This window comes from Ursus maritimus, unplaced genomic scaffold (genome assembly GCF_017311325.1).
Source record: "Ursus maritimus isolate PB19 unplaced genomic scaffold, ASM1731132v1 scaffold_9, whole genome shotgun sequence".
In the NCBI taxonomy this organism is placed as follows: domain Eukaryota; kingdom Metazoa; phylum Chordata; class Mammalia; order Carnivora; family Ursidae; genus Ursus; species Ursus maritimus.
This window is the reverse complement of record NW_024427107.1, coordinates 24,943,482-24,970,807: the sequence shown is the minus strand read 5'-3', so window position 1 is coordinate 24,970,807 and position 27,326 is coordinate 24,943,482. Positions and strand designations below refer to the sequence as shown.

Below are 27,326 nucleotides of genomic sequence, written 5' to 3'. Positions count from 1 at the left end.
GCAATAAGTTTCATTATCAATATTTTGAAAATATGCTGAAAACTTCAGTTCCTCTTTGTCCAACATTTTTGGCAGTTAAGTATACAAAAATATTATATTAAAAATTCCCTGACCATAGTTATTAAAACAGAATCGTTAGCAATAATTTCTAAAACAAAGTTGCTTAGTAAGTATATGCAGATAAGTTAAAGGGCTCACTAAAAATGAATCTTATGTGTTATATTTCAAAGGTTTTTTTTAATAGCTATTAAGAGAAAAGCACAAAAAGTTAAACAGATGCCTACAAAAAATATTTGTGTTTTTAAAGATGAAAAACATGAAAACTGAGATGCTAAATTTCCACAAAGTAAGAGTTAAGTAAACTTTCCTCTTCCCTCATTCACTCTCAAAGATATATTTTTATAGTTTTCAGGTACCAGCTATGGAAGGAATTTTGATTTTATTAAATCAATGATACCTTTTAATTAATCATTTCCTACTCTGAGGTAATAAGTTAGTTAACATTAAGAGAAACTTTTTCTTTGTAGGGANNNGTTACGAAATTTCAGAAACTTTGAGGTTCTGTAAAAAATCATTGAATTCAGTCTCTTATAGGTTGGGAAACTATTTTATATCACTGGTAATTACTCAACCAGTTTTTCCCTACTTCTAGAAATAAAATGTGTATGTTGTGTGTGTGTGTGTGAGAGAGAGAGAGAGAGCTCACTGTTTCCTGAGGTGGCCCATCAGTAATCGTTTTTTAAATAAGCTTCAGCTTTAGATCAAACAGGGCTCCAATGAACTATACTCAGTTCACTCGATTGTGAAAATCCGTTGGGTCAGTGATTTGAATTTGTGTTTGTTTTCATCATAACCTATCTGGGATTCTATCTTTTATTTTCTTTAATTTGTTTTCAAGTTTTTCTTTTTTTAGGGGGAAGACATTAAAACTGCAACAGTGGTTTCTTATTCATGCTGCAACAAATTTACACTCATTGATTACATGTAAATATGTGCTAAGGTGACACGATGGATAGGATTCAGTCATTACTCAATTGCATACATTTAAAAACTATAGTGAGAAGCTCACATTTTTCATTCCACCTCAAAGATTTATTCTCACGAAAGTCAAGTGGACCTGGGTTTGTAAAGCTGGTGGCTCTCCGACTCCTCAGGTTTATGAACCTTGGTTACTTACCCTCTAAGCAATTGGTTTCTTCATTTGTAAGTGAAAGATAATCCCAGCTCTTTGATAGGGATCCTGTGAGTACTAAGTGAGGCAATGCATGTGTGACAGATGGTGGTCTGTCTCCCAGTGTGGTGCAGTTCAGGGGGCACAAGGCTGGGCACCTAAAGGCTGTTCTCCCAACCTCCCTGGGAACGGGATGCGAGCATGTGCTAAGTTCTAGTCAATGCACGACTACTTCTAGATTGTTTTAGGACAGAAAATTAATGTCTTTCTTGGTCAAGACACTGTTTTAAGGGTCCCCCCCTCCTTTTTTTAAACGATTTATCCTGTATCCTAACCGGTAAAATAAACATGTTTTATCTCAAGATACGTCTTCAGGGGCGCCTGGGTGGCGCAGTCGTTAAGCGTCTGCCTTCAGCTCAGGGCGTGATCCCAGGGTCCTGGGATCGAGCCCCGCATCAGGCTCCTCTGCTAGGAGCCTGTTTCTTCCTCTCCCACTCCCCCTGCTTGTGTTCCCTCTCTTGCTGGCTGTCTCTCTGTCAAATTAAATAAAATCTTTAAAAAAAAAAAAAGACATCTTCAAATAGAGGCAGATTACAAGGAATAGCCAGTCATCCTTGGAATGGCTACTCATGATTTCCTAAGCTAAAGACAGGCATATTTAACTGCGGGCCAGAAGGATGTTTCTTAGCCATAAGATATCCATAAGCGATTCTTCTTCAAAGAAATATTTCCTGTTCTATAGCAACTGCTAAAGTTTTCTAATTTGCAAGTTTAAAACTGATAAAAAAAAAAAACACCTTGGTTCATTTTACATTAATCTGGAGTTGCTGATCTGTTCTGCTCCAAAAAGAACACTTAGTTCTGCATCACATCACAATAAGGCAATTATTTACAGATTTAAATTAATATCAAGACAACAAATGAAAGTAGTACATAAGATTCACCTGGTTCAGGAACAGTGCAAGGGAAGTTGGAAAAATACACTATACAAACATATGGAAACTCAGATATAAATTGCTTGCATCGGAAAGTTTTAAACAACAGCAACAACAAACGAAATGAGCCTATAAACAAAAAAACAGGACACCACCTTATAACAGCACCATGAAGAAGCCTTGGCTAAGAGTTTGCCAAAAGTACCATCCTGAGTTATTTCAAGACCAAGTTTTCACATTCACATTTCGCAGTGCCGTTCAGGAGTAAACACATTCTCACAATTGCTTTTGTTTGGAGAGAGGCTGGTGTGAGATCACAGAAGCTTGGTTGGCGGCTATTTTGTACTGTTCTTGTCCAGAGCCTTGTGGTGGGGAAGGGAGCGGGGTCTCAGGAGTTGCTAGAAAAGAAGCAGAGAATTGTATGGGATGGTGACCATCACCTTGGCTCAACCCAGGAAGTCCTGCAGGACACCAAATGCACTATTTTATTTTGGAGATATTTTTAAAAGATCATATATAAAGTAGGATCGTCTAATACATTATGAGCTCGTTGAGGACCTATTGGCGTTGCGCTGCCCTCTGAACTCCCAGATGGCATTCAAATGGAAGAGAGCATGCTTAAACATCTTAATAGTCACTTACTAGTCCCTTAAATCTTAATAGTCACTTAATAGTCCCTTAAAAGTCACTTCCTGCCTTTCTTAATAGCATTTATGAGCATTTCATTCTCTTACAGACCCAGCAGAAAAAAAGTCAATAAAAAGAATTAACAGAAGGCTAGTTGTTTTTTTTCAAATCTTAGAAAACTTCACATTTTTTTTTTGCAATAAAAAATGCACATAAAATAAAATGTATTTGGTTTGGATTCCACTAACTCAAACATATTAGATGACATAAAAAGTTAAGATACTTTTCAAGTGCTTTGAAACCTATATGGTAGGTAAAAACATCTGAAAAGTACTGGTTTTTTTGCTCATCCGTCCCTTCCGCATCAATGCAAAGAGCAAGCCCATGGAACTGTAAACCGAAGTGACAGTTTGAATACTTCATTGTCTAGAATAGTAGAGCCTCCTATTGCAAACTTTTACTATATTATACAAGAATCTAGGCACTATTCTAGATTTTTAATTTTTAAAAACTTGAAATATTTTAACATTCACATTTATTATCATTCCACATATTTAACAGAACAAATAGAAAATGTCTGATCATCATGCTGAGGCATTGCACTTTATAGATTTTTTCCCCCAAAATAGCTTTTAAAAATTCTATACAAAAATAAGAAAAGTTCCCTTTTGCCTGATTTTCTTTAATGTATTGACTTAATATTATTAAATATGGTTTAGCAATTACTTAGAAACAACGTTTTTAGACACAGTTTAATTGACAAAAGGATAACCATATTTGCTTTAAAAAATTATTTCTGGATATTTGGGCTGAATCTAAGACTACAGTGGCCTGCTATAAAAGGCCAGGAAAATACACATGAATTTAAATTTTTTGTGTGTATGTGTTTAATGTTTTGCTCTGCATGAAACAATTGATTTTTATAAATCTTATGTCAAAAGAGGGAAAATAAAAAGGAAAAAATAGGACGTGATTTTTAAAAGATTAGGGTCAGTAAATACGCTTTTAAAAATACTAGAAAACTAGCATTTAAAAAGTAAAAGATTCAACCACCAGCAGAACTGTTGGACTTTCTTGCCAGTTGATGCCTAATGTGTAATACATTGTTAATGTTTTTATTTTCTGAGTTTATGAATAACTGATCTCTAAGAGAGATGGTAATGGGCTTGCCTCTCTCTGTTCTTGACGATGAAATGAAAATGTTAACATTTGCTTCACGAGGATGGTCCCAAATTAATGTCTTTCAAGTACATTTATATCCACAGGTTAAGTATGTCATACTATTTCCATATTTGTATATTTTTCTAACAATTTTACTTCTGCCTCTATCATATATTCAAATAACTTTGTGTTTCAGACACAATTTACACATGGGTTTCCCAGTGCTTGTATCTAAGGAATAGCAGTGGTAATAAGTATTTCTGAGACCTCTACTTTTCCTACCACTAGGTAGCAGTGAGATCGTACTCACAAAATTGTTACATTTCATTGAACATTTCCATGAAACCATATTGTAACTAGTTATTAAGGGTTTTTGTAAAGTCAGTAGGAAATACAGATATGCATCATAATTATAACAATATGTGTTATAACTCAAGGAATCTCAGTGAGTTAGGTGGTTTAGTGTTAAGAGTAGATAGATCGAGGCACCTGGGTGGCTCAGTTGGTTAAGCATCTGCCTTGGGCTCAGAGTCCTGGGATGGAGCCCGGCACTGGGGGGGGGTCCCTGCTCAGTGGGGAGTCTGCTTCTCCCTCTTCCTCTACCCCTCCCCCCTGCTTGTGCCCTCTCTCTCTCACTCTCTCTCTCAAATAAATAAATAAAATCTTAAAAAAAAAACAAAGAGGAGATAGATCAAAGGCAAATCCATGATTATTTAGTATAAATTCAGAAACAATTCTAGAAATTTTGTCAGAGATTTTCATCTCTGGTGTGGCTTATAAATAGAATTTGTGTTAAATCTGCAATACTATCAGATTAACTTAGCTACTAACCCCTACTATTTATATAACCATTTTAGTTCCAAAGAGCTTCCCCAGTGGCCCTCACTTTGCACAAATCTGACATGCATACATTTCAGTTATCACAGCTTGGGAAAATAGCACCAGTCCTGCAAAAACATGGTTTGAATTTCAGTGAGCATGGTAACTCATGATTAACTGTGAGTAATTGCATAAATACAACTTCACTGCTAACTCTTTGGTCTACATTAATTACCTCGATAACAGAGGGGCCCTATCATAGTGACCAATCGCATCAAATCTTTGAGTTTGTCTGTGACTGGTCACTGAATATATTTTATTCAGTTCCTGTACTGACAACTTAAGTGTGTAGTTGTGTTGCCTTCTTGTCTCCTAGTGATAAATTCTCATGACACCTGCAAAAAATGGCTAAAGCAAAATTGGCAAAAAAAAAAAAAAAAAAAAAAAAAAAAAAAAAATTGAAAAAAAAAAAAAAAAAAAAAAAAAAAGGAAGCAAAAAGTGATAATGCAGGAAGTGAATGGAGCATGGATGGAGTTACAGAAGAGTTAGCTGCCCCTGGGAATGTGGACATTGCTGCTGTTTGAGTCTCTTTATCTGCATTCTGGAACTTACTGAAGGAAAACTGATGGACATTAGTGAAGAAACTGATTGTGTTGAAAAGGATGAAGATGTCCCAGGGGCAGTGAAACCTATAAAAAACCTTCACATTATATGGATTCTCAGAGACATTTCAGACATGGGAAGTGCAAAGGGTAAAATGTTAGAAGCTGATCCAAATTTCCAGAAGAGTAAAATTCATCAAGGCATAGAAAAGATGCTTCCACTGGCAAGTTAGAGGAGTAAGGTGGTAAGCACTGTTCAAGCTATACTTCATAGTTTTTTTAAAGAATTTATTTGAGACAGAGAGCACGAGCCATGGGGAGGGTCAGAGGGAGAAGGAGAAGCAGGCTCCCCGCTGAGCAGGAAAGCGGACAAGGGGCTTGATTCCAGGACTCCGGGATCATGACCTGAGGCAAAGGCAGACACTTAACTGGCTGAGCCACCCAGGCGCCCCACACTTCGTAATTTTTTAAGGAAGAAATAAAACACGTTAATTCTCAGTGAATCTAATGTTTACATTACAGTGTACTTCATAAATAACAGGAGTATTATTTTTCGCTTTCCCTCTACATTTATAACCTATAGTTAAGAGAGTTCTTAATGTTTTGGAAAACATTTTTAAAAGTCACAAGCAAACCATAATTCTCCTGTTGATTGCTAAGATTTCTTTGCATGGTTCCAGCTTGCACAGTCCTTCTTATGGTCCTGCATTACCAGGCAACACCGGGACTGCCCGTACATCCTGTTGTACTTTAAAAGCATTTATGGACTCACATCCCCTTTTAGGGAGCAAACTCATGCTAGGAGAATAAGTGTATTGAGAAACATCACAATCTCCCACAGTTGAGAGGAAACTGTACCTAATTTTTGCAATTTCCAGATACTGATAGATTCTTTCTCCAAATTCCACTTTTCCTCGGGTAATTAAAAATTATTATGGCTGAGAAGTTGCCCAGATACTTACAGATCTGGTCCGTATGAACCAGTGTTGACATGGGCCCTAAAAGTATAGTTTGTCCAGTTAATGGATCTTGAGACAAATGTGGATGCATGGGATGATGGAGATGACTAGCGTCATTGGAAGCACCTACAGAAGATAAAAGGATGCTTGTGTTAGTGATATTTCATCAGGGACAGCAAGTTTACCTTGCTACAAATGTTTTGACTGACAGCTTGAACATTGCTATTTTTGCAAAGTGCTTTTTGGGATTTCAAAAAGAAATTAATAGAACTGCTGCCATATTAAGGACAATGTCAGCTTTCACTGTGCATTGGCTAGATTAATGTTGTATCATGTTATGTTGTATATTAATAATGGACCTTGTGTGCCGTTTCCTGGAATCATTAGGTTTGCTGCCTGTTGTTAAGGCAATTCCAAGAATCACTTACCTCAAGTTTATAGTATTTGGGATCACACTAATAGCATAAACAACTTTTATTTCAGAAAGATGTCATTAGGAACACATTAAGCACCAGAAAAAGAAAACTAAAATAAATAAAATAAAGTGATTTTACAAGGAAATTTAATCTAGATCAGAACACCAAATAAATGATTTCTTAACTTATTCCTGACATTTATTGCTGCAGCAAAATCTCATTTTTCTCTTCTCATTGTGTTATGTCAATTAATTATTTCAGGAGCAAAGTGTTTATTTTTAAGGTATTTACTATAAATATTTTTAGGTTATGTTGCAATGCTGGTATTCTTGGGCTTTTAAAGGAGTCAAGGCTTAAAAAAATACAATCCACCCCAAGGAGCACTAAAAATAGGAAATGTATTTCCATTCACCATATTTGAAAGGACAAAAACTAAGGCAAGAGAAACTGCGTAGCGTAAAGATGGGGGAGACTAGGAAGAATGAGGATTTCAATATGTTCAAGTATTTTTGGCTCCACCCAGTGGATTCTGCGGACTTTCTAAATGTAAAAAATTGAGTTCATTATGTCACGGACAAAAAATAAGTAGGTCAACGGGGCGCCTGGGTGGCTCAGTCGTTAAGCATCTGCCTTTGGCTCAGGGCGTGATCCCGGCGTTCTGGGATCGAGCCCCACATCAGGCTCCTCCGCTGGGAGCCTGCTTCTTTCTCTCCCACTCCCCCTGCTTGTGTTCCCTCTCTCGCTAGCTGTTTCTCTCTCTCAAATTAATAAATAAAATCTTTAAAAAAGAAATAAGTAGGTCAACCTTGTACAGAGTGGGATGCTAATAAATACAATGGAAATTCTCAAATGTACTCACCACCCAGTAACATTTCTTGAAGTAGGTTGTCAATTTTAACCATCCCAAAGAGTTTAACGAACTGTATTTGCTCAATCATCTGCCAGGTGATGCTCTGCAGCGTGGGCAGCAGCAGAAGCAGCTCCCCAAACCTCCCCCGGGAGTCGTACTGCCTGTCGTTGATGTAGTCCTCCAAACTGAGCTGCACTTGGAACCGCATGTTCTTAATCTTTACTGGATCACTCAGCCCTTTTGCGTCTAACAAAGGAAGAAAAGGGGCAATCGAAAGATCGACTCTAGTTACTAGAGTGTGAGAGTAAAGGTTCTAATATGAAATAATTGTTTACCTTTCATTATCATTATTTCTTTAATGGAATTCTGAAAACAAACCTGGATCAAAAAATACGATTGCCTTCAAACAAGCATATTCATTGTCATCAATCTGAATTTCTTGAAATGGTCGTACCAGCTCGTCTAGAACCCGGTTGGCCACACGGCTGATCTCGACTTCACTGCTGTTGCGGTGAATTACATAGTTGTTCCCTAGAAGAAAAAAAGATCAGCCGCCCCCCAACAAAAGAGCATCAGATATGGTTTAATTTTTTACAAATCGATGTTTCAAATGGTTCCTCCCTTGAAAGGAGTAGTAATAGCACTTTCTTTCAGTAGCATTAGGTTAGTTATGTTAGAAGTAAGAACACGTCAAGGATCAATGACATTGATAATATGATCACATGCATTTTAACAGCCTCGGTCACTAGTGATAACACGAAAGTACAGACCAATAACAAGCTAATAATTGACAAGGGAGAAACAAAATATAATGATTAGCCTTCTACTATGTCGGTTATCTATTAGTGTCTTACTCATTAATGAGCATAACACAAAACCTAAAGAAAATTTCCTGCTTACACTGGATAAAAATAGGACTCCTTTAGTGGTCTAGGTGTATGTAGCTGTACCAACTCTCTAGACACAATTTTAACAAGTCTAAGTAGATGAATTCAAGGAAGTTCAGAAATTGGATAGAGACTAGACTACCTAATCCTCAAGGACGCTCTAATTTAGAAAGTCTCTGGCTATAATGACAATAATGACAAAAGCTCCTAAGATAACAGCTAGATTGTTATTTTCTGGTTTTATAAAAAGCAGAATATTCTGAATTCTTTGACCGCAAGCAAAGACAATCTTCAGTGTAACAGCATGTGCAAAAGAACTAAAAAAAATGTAGCCTTGCTCTTCTTATGAAAAGGTAGTTTACCTAATTATTCAAGGTAAAACAATTTAGAATTAGGTAGCAAAGACATTTGGGCTTTTAGGTATATTGTATTCAAATCTATAACGAGAACAGTATTATCGCAGTCTTCTAAATGCAAGAGAGTGTTTAATGGCATCTAAAGCGTAGTCTCTGTAGTCACATTATGTGGTTTAGAATCCTGGCTCTATCCCTTATTAGCTTTGTGACCTTAGGGAAACCTTCTCTGACTGCATTTCTTCACCTATGGAATAACAGTACCCACCCTTTAGGGTTATCATGAGGATTACATGCGAGTGTGTATTTACATGCAAAGCACTTGGAACAACGCATCTTATAGAGTACGTCCTCAACAAATATTAGCTATTGTTATATTGCATTCAATTTATTTCTATTTTGGGACGTAACATCTATCACAGAAACAGAATAAACAATCTGGTCATCATTTCAGATCATCAGCCAGAGAGAGGTTGAGGTAATAATCAGAGGGATCCCAACTCTCTCAACAACAAACCTAAATTAAAAGGTAAGTAAGGTGAGGGGATTGGAACAATTACTTAAGAAAAACAAAAGCTTTCCCTTTGTGTCTTATCCCCCCACTCAACTTGCCATCCTACTTTGCCTCTTCCAGCACTGCTACTTCACTATCAGAATTCTTCGACACAGTCACCAAATTATTTTTTTTTAACTTGGGATTTTGCATCACACTGTAAGCAATGATAGCAGAGGAAATAAACGAGTTCCTTGAAAGTATATAAAACAATATAATTACAAGTATGAAGTAGACATTGAGGGAGTGTGAAACAACAGACTCCATTAACGTAGTCAAGTAAATCTCTAATTCTTTGTCCTGATATGATTTAAACATATTTCTATATTTCATTTATTGAGCAACATCTCTCTTTTATCTTTAAATCTTTCTCCCCCAGTTTTATTGAGAAATCATTGACATACAGCACTGTGTAAGTTTAAGGTATACAGCACGATGGTTCAATGTACATATATCGTGAAATGATTACCACAATAGGTTCAGCTAATATCCATCTTCTCAATGATACAACAAAAACAGAAGGAAAAAAAGATCCCCTTGTGATGAAAATCCTTAGGATTTACTCTCTTAACAACTTCCCCACATATTACCCAGCAGTGTTAGCTCTAGGCACCATGTCGTATGCTGTATCCCTAGTACTTATTTAACTTCTAACTGGAAGTTTGTACCTTTTGACCACATTCTCCAATTCTTCTTTTTAAATCTTAATGCACCCTAAACGTCTCAATGCCCTCTAAACTTCATTGCAATCAAGTCAAGGAAAGATAGGGCCTTGAGTGAGGACACAATCAATTAAATCCAATTTGTGAAGTGAGAGTACCATTTGACAGCATCTATGAATGCCTGGTACTTACAGAATAGATCCTGTGTAAGGATGAAGCATGCATAATTTCTTCTTAAATTAAAAAAAAAAAAACTTACCCAAAAGCAAAATATCTTTATACACCATGGATCTCTTCGTAGCTCCAAGCAGTAAATGTTCCCCTGCGTGAGCTCTCAACAGTGCCACCTTAATGAAAAATTTCAAGTTTAACAATTAATTATAAAATATAATGATTAAAAGATGGTATAATATGTGTCTGATTAACTCACTGTTCTTTAAGCCTGGGACATTTTTTTTTTTGTTTTAATAAACTATAATATTCATAGATACTCACCATCATTAGGCCTTCTATTTTTCTACTTTAGCATGTCAATAGTTTTACTTTTCAAAATTTCTAAAACTTCCAAGTCAATAGAATGTAAACAAACCAACGACAACAACAAAAAAAGCAGAACAAAAAAGCAGAAAGAGAAGTGTTTTGGAATGAAATAGAATCAAACAAACCAGAGTTCAAATCCTGACTTGGCCACATACTATCTGTTTAACCTTAGATAAGCTAACCAGTATGTTTGGGACTCATTTGTTTTCATCTACCAAATGGAGGCAGTGATAAAAATCTCAAAGCGTAGTCATGAGGACTACATAAGAAAATATATGTAAAACACACTCCGTTACATGTAATAAACTGAAGCAAAAGCAAGCACTCGTGACATACTGAGAAGGGGATGGATGATCTGCTTGCTGACACTTTCTAGATTGAGCCTCTAGCTCTTTGCACTAAGCTCTCAACTGAGCTTTATGCATATGCTCGATTGCCTACTTAACACTACCACCAGGAAGAAGAGGAAGCATTCCAAATACAACACATCAAAGTAATGTGTCTCCGACATCGTCATCATCTTAGTAAATGGCCCCATCATCCAAAATGCTTGTTGACGTCAGAAACAAGAGTCCACTTTGATTCCTTTCTCATTGGACAGCAAATCCGGTGCTGCTTCGCCGTTGCTACCACCCACCCCAGCCGGAGCCTTCGCCATTCTTCATCTTGCCCGCCACGATGCCCTTCACTGAGCTAACAGGTACTCCTGCTTCCTGTCTTGTTCCTCCATCCTAAATCCTTCTTGACAGGGCTTCCCAGAAAATACTTGTAAAATAATAAGCACTTAATAGCACTCCTCTGCTGAAAACTCTTCTGGTTCCTTATTGTCTTTATAATAAAACCCAAACTCCTTAACCGTGGTCACACAGGTTGATAGCTCAATGCTTTGCCCCCCACCCACTTCTCTGGTTTCATCTTGCGACATATCTTGCTCACTTTTCTCCAGGCTCGTTATTCCTACTTGCCTCAGAACCTCTGAACATGATGTTCCTGTCCCCGGAATGCTTTGTCCCCAGATCTTGGCATGCCCGGCCCCTTGTCATTCAGGTCTCAGGAAAAATCTCTGATCTCCAACTTAATGTATGTCTTACCATTCCACCCCAGTCATTCTCCAACTCATTCCATTCTATTTTATAGAACTTATCCCCACCTAGAATTAACTTACTCATAATCTGTATATTTTTTATTGTCTGTCTCTCCCAAATAGAGTGCAAACTTTATGAGAATAGTGACGCAAACTGTATTTTTATTGCCAAATCCTCGCAGTTCCTAAAACTGAAATGTAGTCCTACTAAATATTTGTTTGATGAATTTTCTGAGTGAATTTCACTGATCTAGGATCAGTTTTAAACACTGTTAAGTGGAGATAATAACATTTATGCCAGAGCTCTTGAGAGGATTAAATAAAATAACATAATATATAATTCAACTAAAAGCTACTTCTCTCGTGTCTTAACCACGATGGACATTTGCCAATCCATGGCTATTAACGTTATGTTGTTAGTATTCAAGTGTCATTTAGTAAATAAAAACTCTTTTTGACAGGTTACTGAATTTTAATTTTCCAGTTTTTAAATCATTGCCTTCATACACAAGTCAGCAACTTTTAAAGAGGAGTGATAATAAAAATATAAAACTGATAAATAACATAACCTTACTTATATGGCTCGGGGTGAGACACGTATGTTTTAGCAATTTAGCATTATTCACTCTGAAACAACCTTCTGAGCCAAGCTATCTTTATGATATGTCAATAACCATGACTCAGACCAGGAAGGCAGTTGCAGAACATTTTAAGAATGATTTCAGATTTCATAGCACTTTTTTGTTGTTGTTCGCCATGTGAAATGCTGTCTTAGGAATATAACTGCTGACTTCCTATGATCACTTTTCATCCTGGTTGTGTAAATATTTTGCCCTTCTTGGATTTTTAAATATTCATGCACCTTTCCCTCTGATTGTTTCTTTGTTTTTGTGTATTAGTGGTAAAGAGCACCGGTCAGAGTGTAAGAATTTACACTGGGTATAATACATACCATGGTTTACTCAATGTGGGGAATTAAAAACTTTCAAATTACTTGCATCTACAAAATATTATTAACTACTTAGATGGAAGCATTCAAAATGAATCTGAAGCTAATAACCTAATTTTTATAGACTAGGAAATTAAAATTCTTAACTATTAATTAAAATGTCTTAAGGTATATTTGACAAAATATGAAGATGTATGTATGTAATAGGAAAAGATTACTGTATCTGATTCTATTTCTCTGTAGATTTCAAGAGTATGATTCTAGAGACATTTTTGCCAGACCTATTATTTTTATACAGTAAATGCCAGAATAAAACTGATGACATGAAAGGCAAAATTTTATGTTAATTGCATAAAGTGCCTACAAAGACACCAGCAGCCTATGTAGTTTCTGTGTCGGAGTGGTCTGGTATTTCAGTGGAATTTTATATGGCACCTCCCATAAACACCAAGACACAATAGTATACCATTTGCCTCCCAGATATTTATTCTGCCAATACTTTTCCCACAATGGCAGTTCCTTGTTATCTGTTTTTCTTCTTCACTTAAGCTTTTTAAACTCCAAGAGGGAAGAACCGTATCTTCCTCAACTTCACCCAATAAATAAGTTGGCAGGACCCCTAAAATAGAAGTTGAACAGTTGTGCCTCTTGAGAGAACAAGGCGAACTGAACCTTTGTTAAATATGGTCAATGTATTATCAATATAATTTAAAAAACACAAAAACATAGCCAAGTCAAAAACACATTTCCAAAAGCATTCATAAAATCTTTTAACTCTACCTGGTCGTCCAGAGGTAGCTCACAGAAGGCGGGGATATATTTAGCCCATTCCACCAAGACTAAGAGCTGTTGTTTCATAGATTCACAGACATCACTGATACTTGCAATTTTCTTCACATTTATGTCAGTGCTTGCACCGGGGCTTGAGACTGAGATCTAGCATGAAGAAGATCACATTAATTTATCATTTAAAATAACACACAAGCAGTCTTTCCTCTCTTTCTCTGACTGGAATAAGTAAACAGCTTTGAAGTGGACACTCTCATTGTCACAGTATCTTGAGATGTACAAAACACTTTAAAATTGAGAAAAAACATACATAGGAGTACAAGCTAAACTGGAAACATTCACTGCACAGTTCCATGCTCTGGGAGCAGTACCTTGTTTTTACTGGCAAAACTGTAAAATAAGTTGCTCAACTTTCAGGATTTTCCTAATTCAAAATGACTACACAAAAAGATACGCCATAGTCACATGAAATACGCTCTGTGATTTTATTTTTATGAAGAAAATGCTTCCCGTGGATACACTTTACCAAACTGGGGGGAAAAGACTTAGAAGAGAAGCCAGAACTAGTGATGTTGCTGCATGAAATGGAAGCCCATCAAAATAAAACTAAGAAACCAACTTTTGAGTCAGCAACATTGAAAAGCTTAACCTGTAATGAAAAAATTTTCAAATTATATATAATTTTGAACTACATAAAATATAAGTGGTTTTAAAATGCTTTTCTGCTAAAAACTGCTTTCTGAAAGTTCTTATAAACAATTTTTGAACATGCGTGTGTGTGCACCTGTCTTTCTACGTGTATGTTTATTTCTTCACAGCTTCCCTTAAAGCCATTCTGTAAATGCTGGATAGGATCATCAAGTAATCTTCAAGGACTAATGATAATGGTGATGTTAGCCTCGTCATATCACCCTCGTGCTATCAAAAATGAAAGCAGTTGCACTGACTCATTATAGAACCTGATAAATAGTTATTTCATAATTTTTTATAACAGAAAAATATCACTAACTTTTCTAGGGGCAATGCTAAAATAAACTGTCTTCAAAAGTTTCCTCATCTGCTTCTTTTTTTTTTTTTTTTTTTTTTTAACATTGACCAGTTTATTATAAAGAATGCAATTCAGGAAAAGCCAAATGGAAGAGATACATAGAATAAGGTAGGTAGGTAGGTGGAGTGGTGGAGAGCTTCCGGGCCCTCTCTGGGGAAAATCACTTTTCCAGAATATTAATGTGTTCACTAAACTGTTGTTCAAGATTTTTTTTTTTTTTAAGATTTTATTTATTTATTTGACAGAGATAGAGACAGCCAGCGAGAAAGGGAACACAAGCAGGGTGAGTGGGAGAGGAAGAAGCAGGCTCATAGCGGAGGAGCCTGTCAAGAGTTTTTATAACCTGGTTTTCAGCCCCCTCCCCTCACAGATAGCCAGTGAGTAGGGATGAAATTTCCAATCCTTGAATCACAATTTGGTTTTTCTGGTGACTAGCCACATTCTGATGCCATTTGTGGGACCCGCCCTAAGTCACCTCTTTAGCATAAACTCTGGAGAGGTCTGTTGGAGATTTTATGACTAACAAAAAGCTCTCTTATCACTCAGGAAATTGCAAGGATTTTAGGCCCCCCCCCCTTTTTTTTAAAGTAGGCTCCACGCCCAGTGTGGAGCCCAACATGGGCCATGAGTTCACAACCCTGAGATCAAGACCTGAGCTGAGATCAAGAGCCAGATGTTCAACCAACTGAGCCACCCAGGCGCCCTTTTTCATTTGATTCTTAAATGATTTATTTTTATGTATATAACTAATGACAGACTTTTTAAACTTTGGAACTGATATTCTCATTCTAGAAATTTAAAATAATAAACTCCTTCTCCATTGGTTTCTGGATTCTGGATCTTCCCCTTAAATACTTGTTTCCAAAGCAGATGCCAAGGTGAATTCTTGAGTTCAGAAACCATTTTCATGGAAGGAAGCTCTGATGATAGGTCTCAGCCACGCTCCCCAAGAGTCACAGTAACTGACTTTACAGATTTCATCAGTAGAGCAAGCTACTGCCCCAGAGGACTGTGCTGTGCACTCAGTATTTTAAATCAACCTTTGGACAAACTTTTATTTCACAACATTAGACTGACATATATCATATTTCTCTGTTTAAAAACAGGAAGTTGTCCAGGAAAAGTCCAAATTAAAGTTAATAGTCCACCTAATATTTTCAAAGTAAAACTGTGATTTATTTTAGAAATGAGCCCATTTAAGTGAACTTAATGAGTTCACAACTTAATGAATTCCATTATTTTCGAATTACGCCTAAATAGACATTTGATTCTGCTGCACAGGACTGGCTGCTGGAGGGGGGCAGGTACCTGGCGAGACCGAACTTCGGCTTGTGCCAATGTGTTAATGGAGGGGATGTTGCTGCCGTCAAATGTGCTTCTTCTGGTGCTGATTCTGTCGCGTTCGTTCTGCACAGCTAGGGGAGAAAAGCACAGTATTCACCGGTCAGTTCTCTTCAGTACGGGTCAGGAAATACAGCGTAGAGGTTTTTTGTTTTGTTTTGTTTTGTTTTTTAAGATTTTATTTATTTATTTGACAGAGACAGAGACAGCCAGCGAGAGAGGGAACACAAGCAGGGGGAGTGGGAGAGGAAGAAGCAGGCTCCCAGCAGAGGAGCCTGATGTGGGGCTCGATCCCAGAACGCCGGGATCACGCCCTGAGCCGAAGGCAGACGCTTAACCGCTGTGCCACCCAGGTGCCCCCGCAGTGTAAAGTTTAAAAGTAATAGTATAAAAAGTAAGAAGTGGTTGAGGGGCAGAGGGGGAAGTATGGGATGACTGAGGATATTTTTCATTCTGCACCACTTTTAAAAAGGAGAAGGCCAGGCCTGTCATTAGAGCTCATAAAAGACTGCCTTTTGAAACTTCACGATCGCAGGCGTGTCGGAAAGTGTTGTGTCAGTCAGCTCGACTATGCAGTATCTGTAATACGATGGCTTTCCATTCCCTCAAAGTTAATAAAACTGAAAGATAAGTAGAGGGAGAGTATCGCCTGTGAGACTGACCAAGTCAAAGAGTATATGCACCATCAGAAGATATGAATCATAGACTTTGAAACTTCCATTTTTTTTTTCTAAAACACCAGCAGAAATGGAAAGTGCATTTATTTAGTTAAGGTGATTTTAAGCTTGCAAGCTCACAATCTCTTATGAAACAATGTCCTCGGGACAGTTAACAAACATTAATAAAGCGAAAGTTGCAGGAAGGGGTGTCTCCTGAGGAGACTGAGGTTTGAACATCAGCATTTTGGAAAGGTGAAGACATCTTAAATATCATATAAAAAGCTTCTAGGAGAGAGCTAGATCTACTTGTTTCAGAAAGGAAAGGGAAAGTAATGTGTGTTCTTAAATTCCTTATTGAAAACTACATTTTATTTTATTTATTTATTTTTTAAAGATTTTATTTATTTATTTGACAGAGAGAGACAGAGCACAAGTAGGGGGAACAGCAAGCAGACGGAGAGGGAGAAGCAGGCTCCCCACTGAGCAGGGGCCCGATGTGGGGCTCCATCCCAGGACCCTGAGATAATGACCTGAGCCAAAGGCAGACGCTTAACTGACTGATGCACCCAGGCTTCCCGAAAACTACATGTGAAATACAAGGAAAAGTTAGAGAGGGAGTATTACCTTGTGTATTTGTCATATAAAGAATAATATAAGTCAAATATCAAAGTTGGATTTATTTATTTACTTATTTTCTAAAGATTTATTTCTTTATTTTGAGAGAGGGAGTGAAGGAGTGTAGAAGTGGGAAGGACAGAGGGAGAAAGAGACAGAATCTCAAGCAGAGTCCATGCTTAGCATGGGGTCTGACGTGGGGCTCAATCCCAGGACCATGAGCCAAAACCAAGTGTCCGATCCTAAACAGACTGAGCCATCCAGGTGCCCCTCAACGTTAGATTTTAAAACTTAGGAGATAAGTGTATCTTCTGTTAACCAGAAAGAATGAACAAGGCCTGTAGCCCCTAAATTATTTAGACCAGCGCTCTACTCTGTTCTGTTGGAGAGAGAAGACATAAAATTATTACAATTTTTTATGCAATTATTCTTTTATTAAAGAGATGCACCGATTTCTATGCCAAAATCTACTATCTACCCCAAACTTACTATTAACTATCAACTCATTAGTTTGGAAGAGAAAATACTGGACCTTTGCCTTTAAGAGTGAGCAGTGTTTAAGCTGGGAATGAATCGTTAATATTTTATCTTAAAATCATATTTACTGGTAGCTTACTCTTCTTTTCCCCACAGAAACTATCATTGATTTTTAGCCTAAACTGACTCATATGGAAATGCTATGTGGAGATAAAAAATTAAAATGTAAACTATGCTTTTCTGAATTTCATTTACATGATCAATCCTTAGAAACACACCAAAAGTTATTGTGATCATCTGTAATCTTCTTACTGCTATCATTTTTGACAGAAAATCATGTTTATATAGGTTTCTATCCAACTAGCCTTGATATTATGTTATTACTGTAAATAAGAGAAATATATCTCCTTCGAAACCCAAAAGTTATTTCCTAATCTATTTAGAAAAAACTAATGCATTATTCTATGAATGGTAGGAGACATAATTTAACTATTTTTAAAAGTAATTTTCTTTCAAAGCCTATGAACACTTAAAGGAAATAGAGGATTGTGACTTTTACACTTTTGTAGGAGTGGTGCTGGGGTTCAAATAGAAATAGATGAAATTGATTGCAAAGTATGTAATTAATCCCATAAACTATTAAATATGCCATTAGAAATAAGTCAGTTTGTAATGACAAAGTGCTTCTCCTTTAATTTTATAAACTTTATTTTGCCTTCTTTTGGAGACTAGCAATTTGAATGAAACCAATGGAATTTTGGTCTCTTTAAAATATTGTGACAAAGAAAAAACTAGCTATGTTCAAGATAAGTTTGATATATTTTACATTTCTGTAGTATATTATCTTGATTTAATTTTTTTATGGTCTGTGAAATAGTTCTCAAAAATTCTTTGTATATAATAGGCGTAAGCATATGACCTGATAAGCATAAAATACTGCAGTGGCTATCCCCTGACAAATGTTTACATGTGTTCAACAGATTTGTTTCCAGATTAACCAAGTTAGAATGTAGGATAATATAATCAGATTATTTACTATGTTTGAAATGAAATTAATGCACACTAAAATAGAGTATCTAGTCCATTGTCTCTATTCCTCAATGGAGTATAAGCTCCCTGAGAGGAAGGGCTCTTTTTTTCTGTTATGTTCACCACTGAAGCCTTAGCATCTGGCACAGTTTTTAGAAAGAAGTGCTCAATAAACACTTGTTAAATAAATGAATCAATGAGTAAAAAGTTAATGTTCAATCAATGTTTATGAGATGAACAAAGATATTCAATTATTATTGACAATAAATATGCGTTTAAAAATAGCATTTATAATTTCAACCTTTTAACAGATTTTGCCATTTGTCTTTTGAACAGGATATCAGGTATCCTGATATTATTTAGATAATAATTTTGTTTCCAGGTATAATAGAGTAGTAGAGGTAATAGCGTCTGGAATCAGACAATCATCAAAGACTGGGTGTCAGTGTCCTTGGGTAAATTCTTAAACTCAGGGAATTAACAAATTCTTCATCGAGGAAAATCAGAATTCATGTGAAATGGTTATTGTGATTAAATGAGGATGTATGTATATAACAATATCCATCAATAATTATTATTATTATACTATATATTATTACCTTCTTTTTTCATTCCTGNTCTAAAACACTTTCTTAATCGACAATATCTACATTGATTCCTTTTGTCCTTGTCAACAACACATTGCCGACTGAACCTATAATATCAAAGAAACATACATTAGTTTGCAGAAAACTGTTTCTCAAAAACAGAAAACAAAAAAAACATGCACAAATAAACAGATAAAAAGACCTTGCATAAATATGGTCAAAATTGCCCAACAGGAAGAATGTGTAAGAACAATTACTTGCAGCTTTTCCCGTCTAATGGTCAGCATGTACGTGGAAATACAAGCCTTACTTCTCATGCATTCTTTATAATAAAATAAAACTGAATGATATCTGACTTTACACCAGTATAAATAGCATAGATTATCACTTCTATCCGGAGTTATGAAAGCCAAACCTAGTTTAAAAATCTTTGGCATGTGAATTCTAATTGCTTATTGTTAAATGAGTTCAACATAATGGAGAATATATCAGAACTTCATTTCCCTGCACTTTCATACTTTTCTCTTTTTAAATATTCTTCTATTAATTTTAAATGAGCCTCACATGAAGTTGAAATTTACTCTAACTGCCAAACCACATGTCCAGAGGTGGGTGAAAACAGCATCTAGAGTATGGTCTCTGCATGACTACGCACTACCTCGCAGCCCCTAAAATGGCTATAATCAGAAAAAAAAAGAAAAAAAAAACAGCCAATAACAAGTGTCAATGAGGATGTGGAAAAATTGGAACCTCATACATTGCTTTTGTAATATAAAATGATGCAGCTGCTTGGGAAGAAAGTTTGGCAGTTTTTAAAGAGAAGTTGGACATTAGAGTTACCATATGACCCAGCAATTCCAATCCTAAGTATATACACAAAAGAAAGGAAAACATATGTTCACAGAGAAATGTGTACACAAATGTCCAAACCACCATTATTCATAACAGCCAAGACGTAGGGACAACCCAAATGCCTGTCAGCTGACAAACAGAGAAATATAACATGGTACACTTACACAATGCATATTATTGTTTGGCAATAAACGGGAATGGAGAACTGAGACATGCTACAACGTGGATGAACCTTGAAAACATCATTCTAAATGAAACAAGTCAGACACAAAGGCCACATATCGTATACAGGCATACCTGAGAGATACTGCTGTTTTGGTTTCAGACCACCCTAATAACGCTAGTATCATAATTAAGTGAGTCAAATGAAATTTCTTGGTTTCCTAGTGTATATTAAAGTTATGTTTACACTATACCGTAATCTGTAAAGTGTGCAACAGCATTGTCTAAAATAGCAATGTAATACCTTAATTAAAAATACTTTATTGCTAAAAACTGCCAACCATTATCTGAACTTTCAGTGAGTGGTAATCACTGATCACAGATCACCACAACAAATATAATAGTAATGAAAAAGTTTGAATTATTGCAAGAATTACCCAAATGTGACTCACAGACACAAAGTGAGCAAATACTGTTGGGAAAATGGTGCCAACAGACTCTCGCTCAATGCAGGGTTGCCACAAACCTTCAATTTGTAAAAAAAAAAAAAAAAAAAAAAAAAAAAAATACGACGTCTGCGAAGCACAATAAAGTGAGGTGTGTCTGTAATTTAATTTATATCAGATGTCCTGAAGAGGCAAATCTATAGAAACAGAAAGTGCATTAGTCATTGCCTGTCACGGGAGGGGAGGGAGTTAGGGGGAATGAGGAGTGACAGCTTAAGAGTAGGAGGTCTCTTTAGAGGGTGACGAAAATGTTCTAAGTTGGTTGTAGTGATGGTTGCACAACTCTGTGAACATACTCAAAACCTGAATTGTACACTTAAAAAAAAAAAAAGAGTACAGTCTCTGGAATTAGATGTGAGGTTGATTCCCAGGTCCACCATTCACTCCTGATGGAACGTGGGGATTTTATTTAACATTCCCAAATTAATGTACGGTTGTCAAGTCGGAAGGACTTGCAGTAAAAAGTTGTGTGAATGTACTTCCAAGGCTTTGGGGCAAATATCAATCATATAATAAAATAATACCATTTCTTTAACATTGTATCATAAAATTACCCACATCCACATGTATTGGTCTATCACTGATTATTTGTGGCTGATAATTAATGATGGGCATAAAAGAACCCATCTGGTGATCTATAAAAGAAGATATTTCTTCTAAAAATCATGGGTAGCCACTTCGAACTGACTGAATATCAAGTCTACTATAAAAGAAATGAGCTGGAAGACAGTTATTTTTAGGATGAGGAAAAAAGAATTGTTCACTTGTGAATTCATGGCTTAGGAGACTTCAGGATAGGGAATCCGATTACCAATAAGTACAAAAGGAAAACACACCCAATTAACATTAATGCAAAAATTGAATGAACGTATTAAGCATCTTCTGTGTACAAGATCCTGGTGTAGGGATTAAACAGAGGAGTAGGACCTGTCTCCTCCATTCAGGGACACGACGAGTACACATACGACTTCACAAATAGCCATAATAAAGAAAACATGATGTGGGAAGTATCGAAACAGCAATTTAAAGTCTTTGGCAGGGGAAGTCCAACTTCCGTGTGATGGAATAGCTAGAGTAGAAATGAAATTTGTACATCTGAGGAAATGGATAAATTTGAGACCAGCAAAATCTGAGCTTAAAAAACCTTTACGTTCCTACACCCTCATCATTATAATAACTATTTTCCAAATGGAAAATCATAGCATTTGCTTAATACCAAAATATGTAAAGAAGGCTAAGTTGGCAGCAATATTCATGACGGCAAGGTTTAAGGGGTTAAACTGTACATGTGGTGGGAATATTTTTTAAATTCCAAAAGTTGCTATGGGAACACTCCTTTCTCACTTTTCCCATACAGGAAGGGAGGAAATCTTGGAAGCCCACTGTGCTGATATTTTCTGATTCTTAAAACTCTGTTGGATATAGTTGTTTGGATCACACCATTTTTCATGTATGTATTTCATCTTTAACAGAACACGTGACTCAAAGCATATTGTTTACACGCTATTTTGTGTTTATTTTCGCTGTTAATTTTGTAAAAGCACTGAATATGTAATGTAATCATAGAGAAAATGCTCTTAATGAGGGAAATCTATCTGGTTTATTGTTTATATCTCGAGCTTTGATGTACATAAAAGCAAGACCCATCTAAATATATTTTCTTGTTTGTTTATCAAGAAGGTTTTAAAGTAGATGATTGACATTTTTTTTAACCAACTTTAAGCCCTCCTGGAAAAATTACTAGAGAACACTCGTTAGATATTTGTAGAGTTATATATTAACTTTTTCCAGATCCCTAGAAATCAAATAGCATCATATTGTGAGGGAGAGAACGTCTTCCCAAACGTCCAGCTTGTTCTTAAAATAACACAGCAATTCTATACATGCTTTTCATCAACACAGCAAGCATTGATATTTTTCTGTTGGCATCAGTCATTTTTTTAATAGTCCATATTTCACATAGGTGTAATCTGCCTTTCAGAACTGTCTTCTGAACACTCAAGGTGGAATATCTAACCCTAACTTGTACTATGATGTTGACTAGATATTTTTTTGAAAGCCTACTACAAACATGTGACATATACAATATCATTAAATACATTTTAGACAAAACATTAAATTCAATGGCAAAATTGTGGCATGAGAAATACATCTAAAATTTTAAGACTGAAAATTTAATTTCAATCACTGACTTTGACAAGCTCCCCAAATCATCCACACTTTTACAGTTTTGTGTAAAAGACTCAGGAGGTAGAGATGTTGAAAAGAAAATCAATCCACAGAAAAATACACAGATTGTGAAACCATTTAAATATAGATTTAAATATGTCCATTGGTACGTGACCATGTGGTAAATCAACAAAGGAACATAAAGAAAAAACAAACACCAAATTTCAGACAGTGGTTACCTCTGGGAGAGAGGAGAGAAACAGAAAGTGACAGAGGAGGTGTGTTCGCTAGAGGCTTCGACTATATTGGTCTAGGTTGGGTAATAAGTATGTGGATTTTTTAAATATATTTTATAAGTCTAAAATGTTTCATAAAAAAGAACCACCTGTGGGAATGCCTCTTGCACACACACCCACATATCCTTACTTTTAACACAGCTTACAGATTTTGTTTGTGGAGTCACAGAATTATGAAAGGTCTGCGTTTTTTTCTCAAGATTTTATTTATTTATTTGAGAGAGAGAGAGCGAGAGAGAGGAAGAGAGCAAGTGAGGGGAGGAGCACAGGGAGAGGGACAAGCAGACTCCACGCTGAGGGGGGAGCCCGACTCAGGCCGCGATCTCAGGACCCCGAGATCATGACCTGAGCCAAAATTAAGAATCGGATGCTTAACTGACCAAGCCACCCAGGTGCCCCAAAAGCTCTGATTTTATTCCCTTACTTCTTGCACACCATTTTGAAGTGCCTCGAAAGATAACTTTCTCAAAAGGAGCAGCTCAAGTACCTGCAGGAATAAACGTGACTCTTGCGTATGCTGCGTCTGAAGAAGCCCTTGCACCCATCACAGCTTGAAGCTCCGTAATGTTTTCCCGTCGCTCTGTCCCCACATATGGCACATAGACAGTTGACACCATTGTCTGCGGTATTCATACTTGTTGTCTCTGGAGCAGAGCTATCTGTTAAAGAAAAAGCAGAGTAGCCTTCAAGTTAATACTAAGTATTTCTTATTTGTATTACCCTACTATTTATTCACAGGCTCAAAACAGTCCCTTCCTTGACCTGTCGGAGCACACCAGTGCTCCCCTTTTAACCACTGGCCACTTCTGCAAGTCTCCATTCCAGCCTTCCCTCTCATATTTCTGAAGATTAAACGTCAGGACACCATAGGTCTCAGTCCCCCCAAAATACACTCTTTCCCAAGGAAAGCTCATCTGGTCCCATGATGTTAAATATCATGTGTATGTGAGAAAATCCCCAGATTTTATCTCTAGCCCTGACATCTTCCATGGGTATCAGTCTGAAATGCCCAAATACCTATTTAACAACTTCGCTTTAAAGTTTAATAGGAATTGCAAATCCTCAAAGTCATTCTTCCTTCAGTCTTCCTTATGTCAGTCAGTCAATGGTACCATCCAGTACCTAGGATCAATAACCTGGTGGTCTTCATTGTTCATATCCAATCTAACAGTAAGTCCATATTTGAAATACATATCGAATCCACAACTTTTCACCCTTTTACCATAGCCACCCTTATCCAATCAACTATAATCTTTCCCCTAGATTACTGCAATAGCCTCTTATCTCATTTTTCTGTTTCCACCCTTGCTCCCCTACTGTTTATTACCCCAAAGTGCTCTTGGAATAAGAAATTCACATCATATTAGCCTTCTGTCCCTAACCCTCAAAAACAGAATAAAGCCTACGCATCTTAGGCTAGCTGAAAGCCTTGTGTGATAAAGCCCCCCCCCCACCTCTCTGACCCCATTACTCGGTATGACTTTCCACCCTGTTCATTGTTCAACAATGTTGCCATTTTAACCCCCTTGGAGTCTGCTCCCATCTCAGAATCTTTACACTTGCTGTTCCTTCTGCCTCCAAGGAAAGTTCTTCCTCAAGGATGTCTTTGAGCTGGCTATCTGATTTCTGCTCCAATCTCTCACTTGCTGTGAAAAATTCTCTGAACACACATCTAAAAGTCACCCCTCATCTGCCCTTCAAGCAGAATCTAGAACCCTGATTATTTTTTAAATAATTACTTCATTTTAAAAAATTGTATTATGTACTAGTCTGTTCATTTACCACCCCCTTTCCCTACAGAATATAAACTTCATGATGTTAGAGAACTTAGATCTGTTGTACGCACCCCTGTCTTCCAGCTCTCAGAACTGTGCCTGAAATAAAGTACGCATCTAATCCATAGATTCCTCTTTTGAAGGAAGAGGTTTAAAAAACTCCGCATAAATATATTTAAATATTCCTTAAAGGAATTAATATTATTGATTACATCTTTAAAAAAGTCTGTACAGACTCAAAAGACATTGAATATATAAGGTAATATATTAAAAATCATCATAAAATTGCACGATAATATAAACACAATAACAATTCATCATATCTTGAATATAACAAAAGATAAAATTAAAGGCTGTCATGTACCAATTATATTCCATGAAAACACACATATTCTACTTACTAACACTTCTGAATAGACAGACATTACCATATATAATTTCGTCAGGTTAAGAAAAACCTTAACGAGAATATGTTTAAGGGTTAATCACGTGATGCTATACAGTCTGAAGTTAGGAATTTTTCTTTTTGGTAACGTAAACAAAATAGATATTAGAAATATGACAGTTAGAAGGGTCAGGATGGATTGTATTCTAGATTTATGGAAAGAGCAAAAAAATTCAACGCTTGCTTCCAGTTTAATGCCATACGCACATATTGTTAACAACATTATCACAAAACAAGTTAGACAACACAAAAGCCAGTTGTGTTAAATATTTATGCTAAATCTGTCCTTATTTAGTAATATACAGTCTTTTAAAAAATCATAATTTTCTGGAGACAAATATACTCTTAAATATTTCTAATCAAATCTAAGGAATAAAAATACTGACTTCCTAAGATTTGCACTACTGGATTTTTTCAATTCTTTTTGTGCTAAAATTTCAGAATTCATCTTCTGGGGATTAAAAAAAATCTTCCCACTAATAAGCTATCGTTTATTATAAATATAATGAGAACAGCAGTTGTAAAACTGAGGAGCATAGAAGAACATTACCATCCTGAGTACAAGATACATTCTCAGTCCTGAACTACACACACACACACACACACACACACGCACGCACACACGCACACACATGTTTTTCAAAGTATACATAATTACTAGATTTGAGGTGTTCTAACAATTGTAAGTAATCTTGGACACGATTTTTACTTGGAAAAAACCTAAATACAAAGTCAACATAAACTGTATTATAGAAAGACATGAACTCTAAACAATTCATGCCTTATTTAAAGTTAAAAAGTTACAGTAGATAAATACCAAGAGCTTTGTGAGGCTAAACATTAGCTTGTCAAGTAGTACGGTTATAATATGAGCCTTTCTTTCCTTTCATATTGTGTTCAGTGCAAAAACTTACAGCAATTTTAAATGCAGTTTCTCATCAGCAGCCATTGAGGACTGAAATGACAGGAGGAGGCACCAGTAAAAGCCTCCAGCGTTCTGTATGTCCTTTTAAATACCACATAGAAAACGTACTTCACAGCCAGTCTGCCAATATCACTTACAACTCCGAGTTACAGTAAATAAAGTAACTGCTGAAACTGTTCTTTTTACCTTGACTGGACCATGACAGAATTCTGAGGTTACTTTATTATGGATAACTAGACTTTTAGAAAGTCTCACCATAAATGAGCCATTAGATTATTAAATTTTGTGAGGAAATTCAAAAGCTCAGATACATGGTCTCAAAAAGCAAGCCCTGAGTTCTTCAGCCAGAAGACACAGTTACCACCTGGGAAGCTCAGTTCTACCCCTCCCATTATACTTGCTTTCCTTTATGTCTCCAAGCAGATGAGAACTCACCATTTGAATTATACAGAATCTGCATAGTTTCAAACTCCAAGGTTGTGTAAGTTGGGTCCAAAACTTCACTGTAATTTGCCATCTCCATGTCCAGTATCGGTTCCGATACCCTCATCATTGATTTAGAAACACACATACAAGTGCCACCACAGGCCAGCGTGTGTGATGGCTGCTGGGCTTTCAATCTGTGAGTGATAATCCAAAGTTAACTGTTACTGTTAACAGTGACTTCTGTGGGAGGAGCTGTAAAACTGTAAACTCCTCCACAGGCCATATTCTGCTCATTTCTTTCTCTTTTATGGCATACGAAAGCAATTCCTTGTGATAATCTTGGAATGCTTCATGGAATCACCTTATCTGAAGTGCTTAGTGGACGAACATGATTTCCTAAATTGATTCCCAGTAGACAATAAATGATGTCATTAAGTAGTTAAAAATAGAAAAAAGAATCTCTTGGGTTTCAAGTATTTGTGACATGATTAATCCCATGTAAGGGGCTGAAATCACATACCACATGTTCCAAAAGACGGGATTTTACTGTTATAAATTTGATGTCGAGACTGTAAGGTGACACTTAACATAAGCACTTAACGATTTCAATTTTTCTTACTGTACAATAAAGCTAACTTTGTTTATGTTGGGATAAA

The 27,326-nt window shown here is 36.4% G+C and overlaps 1 protein-coding gene across 1 annotated transcript; it reads right to left on the bottom strand.

Annotated features, from left to right (window-relative positions):
• Positions 1-2,331: 2,331 nt before the first annotated feature.
• On the bottom strand, positions 2,332-26,797 carry HNF4G (hepatocyte nuclear factor 4 gamma). The gene is made up of 10 exons (XM_008710815.2): positions 26,680-26,797; positions 23,587-23,758; positions 19,127-19,221; positions 15,715-15,821; positions 13,350-13,505; positions 10,256-10,343; positions 7,920-8,072; positions 7,551-7,787; positions 6,279-6,401; positions 2,332-2,504 (listed from the first exon to the last, which is right to left on the bottom strand). Exons 1-10 carry the CDS (start codon positions 26,795-26,797, stop codon positions 2,383-2,385), a joined length of 1,371 nt encoding a protein of 456 aa, XP_008709037.2. The 3' UTR covers positions 2,332-2,382.
• Positions 26,798-27,326: the final 529 nt, after the last annotated feature.